Consider the following 6,379-nt stretch of genomic DNA (forward strand, 5'->3'; position numbering starts at 1 on the left):
TTTAGTCAGAGACATAATTAGTCTCGTATTTAGTATTCATAACGAATCGATTTTAGTCATTATTTAAAATTTTTAACTAATTTAAAAAAAGATAAAAACGAACGTTTAATTCATTTTTTTTTTTTTGTATTAATTGACGACGACGACGAAAAATTAACTAAAAAAAAAATAAAACTTATTAACTTAAAAAAATTTTTAAATAATATATATATAATAAAAATTTAAAATAATAAAATAATAATAAAAAACTTCATTTTTTTTCTCTTTTCTTTTTTTTCTTATTACAATTAAAAAAAATTTTTGGGATGTTTTTAGTTTTCGTTTCGGTCCCAACCTTTAAAAAAATTTTTTTTATTATTATTATTTAAATTTATTTGTAAAAAAAATAATAAAATTTCCGTCGGTATTATTTACCCCAATCATTTTTTTTTTTTTTTTTTTTTAATATTACTTCTACCGTAACTTAAACTTTTTTTTTTCCTAATTATCATTATCTATATCGAATAATTAAAATTAAAAAAAAAAAAAAAAAAAAAAAATTATCCCCAAATATACCATAATATCATAATTATTTATTTATAAAATTTCTGAAAGGCCTTAATCTTAACTTTTTTTCTTTTTTTTTTCATAAATAAAAAATTATTTTCACAAGAGAAAAAAATATTTGAATTTTTAAGAAAATAGAAGAGAAAAAAAAAACTGTGACGACACTAACAAAATAATAAATGATTATTTATTTATTTATTTTTTGTAAATGTTTTCATTCAGAAAGATTGAAAGCCTTTCAAAAAAAAATAATAAAAAAAAAATTATTGTGTAAAACATATTTTTTTTTTTTTTTTTTAATGTTTAAACCGAGGGTTGTTGTATAAAACCATCGAAAACGATATAAAAAAAAAAAAAAAATTATATAATTTATGTTTGTTTCTTTTTCTTAATATTTTCTAAATAAACTTGTAAGCCTTTTTGTATTTCTGGTGATGTGACAAATTTAGTAAACACTCTCAAATCATGTTCTCTATTATCTTGAAGACGTTTAATTGCGTCATATCTGAGTGATAATTTTGTCTGACTCATTGCATGCACTGAAATAATAATTTATAAACACGCTAATAATAATAATAATAATAATATCGAAATTAAAAATCGATTAAAAAAATTTTACTTATCTCTAATAATAAAATTTAATATGATTACTTTTTTCAATTCTTATATTATTTTAAAAAACTTTGTGTTATATGTTTTAATATCTCTTCCAAATAATAATAATAATAATAATAATAAAAACAACTCACAACTGTAAGAAGATAACTGACTAATGTAAGCATTGGCTCTTTCAATGGCAGCATTATTATCCTCGACAACTTCATCGACCAAATTAATTTTAAGGGCTTCATCTGCAGTAAATAGTTTTCCAGAAATCAACGCCAATTCTGATTGCCTCTTAGACACAATATTTCTGAATGTGTCAATAAACCTAATTATATTTAAAATTTACACTTTTAATTTTTATTCGATATTAAAAAAAAAAAAAAAAAAAAAAAAAAATTTGATTTAATTTTATTTACCACGATGGAACTACCAATCCAAGCTGTGTTTCATTTAATCCAATCGAAGATTTTCCTTGCACCATAACTCTGTAATCACAACTACATGCTATTAAACATCCTGCACCTGGACTATGACCCTAAAAGACACAAATGGTATATTTTAAAATAAATAATTTTTTTCGCACAAGTGTATAAGTCCTTGACGATAACTTGATAAGAAAGAATGAAAAAAGCATTAACTGTTATTGCGGCAGCGGTGGGATAAGCAGAACTGTATAAATGTAACCATAAGTCTTGAAGAGCTGTCCAATAAGCTTTAACTCTATCTGGGTTTGGCTGATAAAGTTCCATTATATCTATTCCAGCAGAAAAAATACCAGGACTAGACTGGAAAAAAAATTCACACTTTAATTAATTGATTTGTGACTAATTGATTTGAACAAATGTGACTAAAACAATAGAATCCATGAAAAAATTTGTAAATTTTTAAAATTGAAATCGTGGAATGTTTTTATTTACATTAAAATAAATAACTACATATTTTCCTGATAATTGTGAATAGATAATAACCATGAAATCATTTCAAACAAATTATTTAACGACTGAAATATTTTAAGTAACGCTTATAATTAAAGACACATAAATAACTTACTGAAGAAATAATCATTCCTTTGCCTTTATCTTTTTCTATTTGCACCATTGTATTAGTTAATTCAGAAACTAATTCTAAATTTAAACTATTAACCGGAGGTCTTGACATCAAAACTGTAGCAATTCCTGTTTTACTGTTAACCTGAACATTAACCAGGTTAGAACTTCCATAGGCTCTAATATTTTTAATCACTGAATTTTTTGAACTTAATGTGTAATTTTTTAAAAAAAATTTATTTAACTTCAGGGTATTCATCTAAAATAAAAATTATCGAATAATAGTTATGTCATAAAAATAGTTCACTTTGTAAAAGTGAACTAAAGTATTATATTTTTGGCTTATCATTTTAAATAAGGAAAAACGCAGTAAAAGTAAACTTACCATGATGACAGAATTATTCATTTGCAATATCAAAAATAATTATATAAAAGAATTTTTTTAAAAAATTATAATAATAATTAAAAAATAAAAAAAAGTAAATCAAAGAAATTAATCAACTACCAAAGTGGTGAACGCCATTTCTAAGAAATCATGGAAATGTTACGGAAAACATTGGAGGGAAAAATGTCGTCACTCTGACAATTGACTCTTTATAATCAATTCCAAATATTATTTAATCAGTTATCCTTTGAGATAGAAAATTAATAAAATGTGGCGTAATATAAACATTTTCTCAACAAAAACAACAAAATATTATTTTACCTTTTGTAAAATCAAAAGTCAGCAAAATGCATGTTTAATAAGAAGTTATTATATTACCAAAAAAAAAAAAAAATTGCAAAGGAAACATTTAATAAAATAGTTTATTTAAAGGTTTCATGATTTAATATAAAACTGTTGTAAATGAAACTTACTTTTTCAAGTCATGTAAATGAAAATATAAACAGAAAAATAATAGTAATTATTTTTATTTATTGCCTTATACATATAAGTAATAATTTATTTGATTTAAGTTAAAAAAAAACTTTTCAAGTAAATCACTGAAAAAAAAAAAATTGATTCTTCACATTCAATTACCATAACTGTAAGCAAGTTTTCAATGTTTGAGCACAGTAAAAACGATAAAATTCACTCACTCATGATTCTATTCTTTGAAAAATCACCACACTAGTAATAGTAAATAAAAAAAAAATTGCTTCATTTTGATATCATTAATTTTTTAATCTTTTTTCTTATCTGCCCCTGATTGTTTTTTATTTAAAAATATTTTGTCAATAAATGCCTACAGGCAAAAGTTATAAAAAAAAGATCGACTTCGAGAAGCAAAATTTTGTTCTTTGGAATTGTCCCCGAATGATAAGTACCCTCAAGTTCTCTGAGCCATTGTGCTATTGCCAGGAGCAACAGACATATCTCCACTTTGAGTACTATCTCTCTGTGGGCTCTAAAAAAAAAAAAAAAAAAAAATGCTTAGTTTTACAATAACAATTACGTAATCATCATCGAATATGGCTTACTTTGACGTGAATTTGATGTTTAAGCATGGCGGCTCTAAGTATCAACATTCTAGTTCTTCTTTGATAATATTTTCCAATTTGAAGAGATTTTTCAAATGTTGTGCTTCTTTGATCGACATCCTTTGCATACAGAATCTATAAATTGAATTTAATAAATAAATATCTTATGTGCAGTTTAATTTTCAATAATTATCATACCTTGTTGTGCGAATCTATTCGAGCCTGTATTTGCCCATCAAGAATAAGCTGCATTAATTCATCTTCCAAAGCAGGAACGGTAGTATTAAATGCAGCAGCCATTTTTTTCATATCAGCTGACATGTATGGACTAAAACATAACAAAAAAAAAAATGTTTAAATCAAAGAAAAATATTTGATACATTTTCGATAAAGTTTTGAAATATTATAATAAGGTGATAAAACTAAGTATTAGAAAACTATTTGAAAAAAAAATTATATTACCTAAAATACTGTATGAGAGCTCTGTTTCTTATTTGCATATATAGTTTACTGACATGTGGTGCAATGTACATATCTAATAATAAATAATCTTTCATTTCATCCAAGAGTGTTAAGCATGAAGCATATTTGGATTCATAAAATTTAAATATAATATCTCTCAACTGAGGCTCCAGTTCGAGGAATAATTTAAAAGAACTGAAATTTTAAGTTTTTTTTTTTTTTTTATATGATGACCGCAAAAATAATAAATGATGGCACTTTTTTTTTTTTTTTTCTATGCAAACATACCTACTAACAATAACATTTTTTTGTAAATCATTACGATCAAAAGTGGCTAAAGCGCATAAACCGCCATAAATTGCGACATTACTAGGTGATAGCAATTCTGGAAAATCACAGTGATCGAAATTTGCTTGTAGGAAATGTTTTGCAGCAGATTTATATTTTTTCGATGCTAATTCAGCTAAACCAGCTGCACATTTCAATTTAGTTAAAATTGTTTGGTTATATTGACTTTCTTTTGAATGCATTTCAGAAAAATCTGGTGTCGCTTCGGCTTTGCTCACATAACTAAGAACATGAGACCAGTTTTGTAAATATACACTCACCTAAAATAGAAAAATTAAAAAAAATTTTTTTTTCCTAATTTTACTTTCCTATTCATTTCAATTTTTTATAGCTTATATTTATGATTCTTTGAAGTGAAAGAAAAAGACATAAAACTTAATGAACAAAATTATAAAAAGGAAAATTTTTGACTTACTTTAATAACATTCAAACACATATTGACAATATGTTTTCCACTTGTACAATAGTCCCTAGCTCTAGAATAACATTTTAATGCATTTGGTAAATCTCCACAGTCTAAGAAATGATCACCCAAATCATCATGGCCCCTTCTTATACTCTCCTTAATTGAATTCGATTTATAATTTTTCAAATCGGCATCTAATTTTTCTAATTTAACAGCAGCTTTTTTAGATTTTGTTTCAACCCAAATAACATCTAATGAAGGAAAGTCTTGAGATGTTGATTGTGCTCCTCCAGCAACATCAGGAAGACTTGATACACTTCTATTTAAGTAAATAACAAAAAAATTAATGAATAATAAAATTAAAAATATAGAAATAATTAAAGATTTAAAATGTTTACCCAACAGCATTTTGTAGACTTTTATGGAGTTGTTGATATAAAATGACATTGTATGTGTTCATAACATATGATAAAGCCATTTTCAATGCTTCAACCCTAAGAGCAGGGCAATGGTCAGCAATGTATTTTAATCTATTCAGTCTAGCAAGACCTGTGTAACTGTTTGCATAAGTTTCTAAATCTATTGTTGGGTTTTCTACAACATGAGGCTCCTCTTCGGTGTTGTCATTATCTTCTGGTGGAGCATCAACTTGCATGGGCTCCACCGCAGCCTTCATCATATAAAACACCAAGAAAATGTATTTGAATGAATATTTAAAATTTTTAATGATTTAAATAATATAATTATAAACGGAAAAACAAATTTCAGTCAAATAAAAACCATTTCTTAAATTTATTTGTGATTACATATCACAGTCCTCAATAATTTTTATAAATTATTTAAAATTACTAAATTAAAGTCGTGCTTTCTGATAGGCAATGCGATTTATGAAAGTTTATTAAGAAATTTGAAAAGTTATAAATAATTTAATGATGTAAACTTTTAATAAAATAAAAGTAATGTAAATTTGTCGGTGTAACCCTATTTGGATAAAACTTATTTATAAAACTTCATACCTTTTCACCGTCTGGAAAGCAAACGGTGGATGTTGCACGCGCAATAATTTGCGTCAAATCCATTATAGTTGACAAAATAAATAGGAAAATATAACGATTGTTAAACTTGTAATTTTTTTTTTTTTTTTCTTTACAAATACAATGTTTATAATGGCCGATATCGAATCATAATAGCTTTTTCCACGGAAGTAATACTGTGATGTTTTTGCTTCAAAAGTAGTCGGTACTAGTTTTTTTTTTTTTAATGTTAAATTTTGAACCGGTTTTTTATCTGAGTATTAGTAAAAAAAAAAAAAAATACAAATTATTTTTACCTGATACAGAGATGGTTGCATTGGCGGTAGTGGCATTCTTTTTTTAGTAATGAATCTTATTGGTTGGTAAAAAATTATAAATGGCGGTGGCAGCTTTACTTGCGCAGATGCTAACAAATTATAATCAAAAAAGCTTTATCATTTATAAAAAAAAAAAAAGAAGAAAAAAAAATT

General features: G+C 25.0%; 2 protein-coding genes across 2 annotated transcripts; both read right to left on the bottom strand.

Annotated features, from left to right (window-relative positions):
* Positions 1-915: 915 nt before the first annotated feature.
* Positions 916-2,457, bottom strand: Phum_PHUM470740 (3,2-trans-enoyl-CoA isomerase, putative; the record flags this gene model as incomplete). The annotated part of the gene is made up of 5 exons (XM_002430223.1): positions 916-1,085; positions 1,296-1,477; positions 1,569-1,687; positions 1,791-1,937; positions 2,203-2,457. 5 exons carry the CDS (start codon positions 2,455-2,457, stop codon positions 916-918), a joined length of 873 nt encoding a protein of 290 aa, XP_002430268.1.
* Positions 2,458-3,508: 1,051 nt separating this feature from the next.
* On the bottom strand, positions 3,509-5,554 carry Phum_PHUM470750 (COP9 signalosome complex subunit, putative; the record flags this gene model as incomplete). Its single annotated transcript, XM_002430224.1, has 7 exons — positions 3,509-3,577; positions 3,660-3,794; positions 3,858-3,987; positions 4,122-4,316; positions 4,410-4,729; positions 4,885-5,194; positions 5,274-5,554. 7 exons carry the CDS (start codon positions 5,552-5,554, stop codon positions 3,509-3,511), a joined length of 1,440 nt encoding a protein of 479 aa, XP_002430269.1.
* Between the last annotated feature and the right edge of the window lie 825 nt (positions 5,555-6,379).

This window comes from Pediculus humanus, genomic scaffold (genome assembly GCF_000006295.1).
Source record: "Pediculus humanus corporis 1103172108251 genomic scaffold, whole genome shotgun sequence".
Taxonomy (NCBI): Eukaryota; Metazoa; Arthropoda; class Insecta; order Psocodea; family Pediculidae; genus Pediculus; species Pediculus humanus.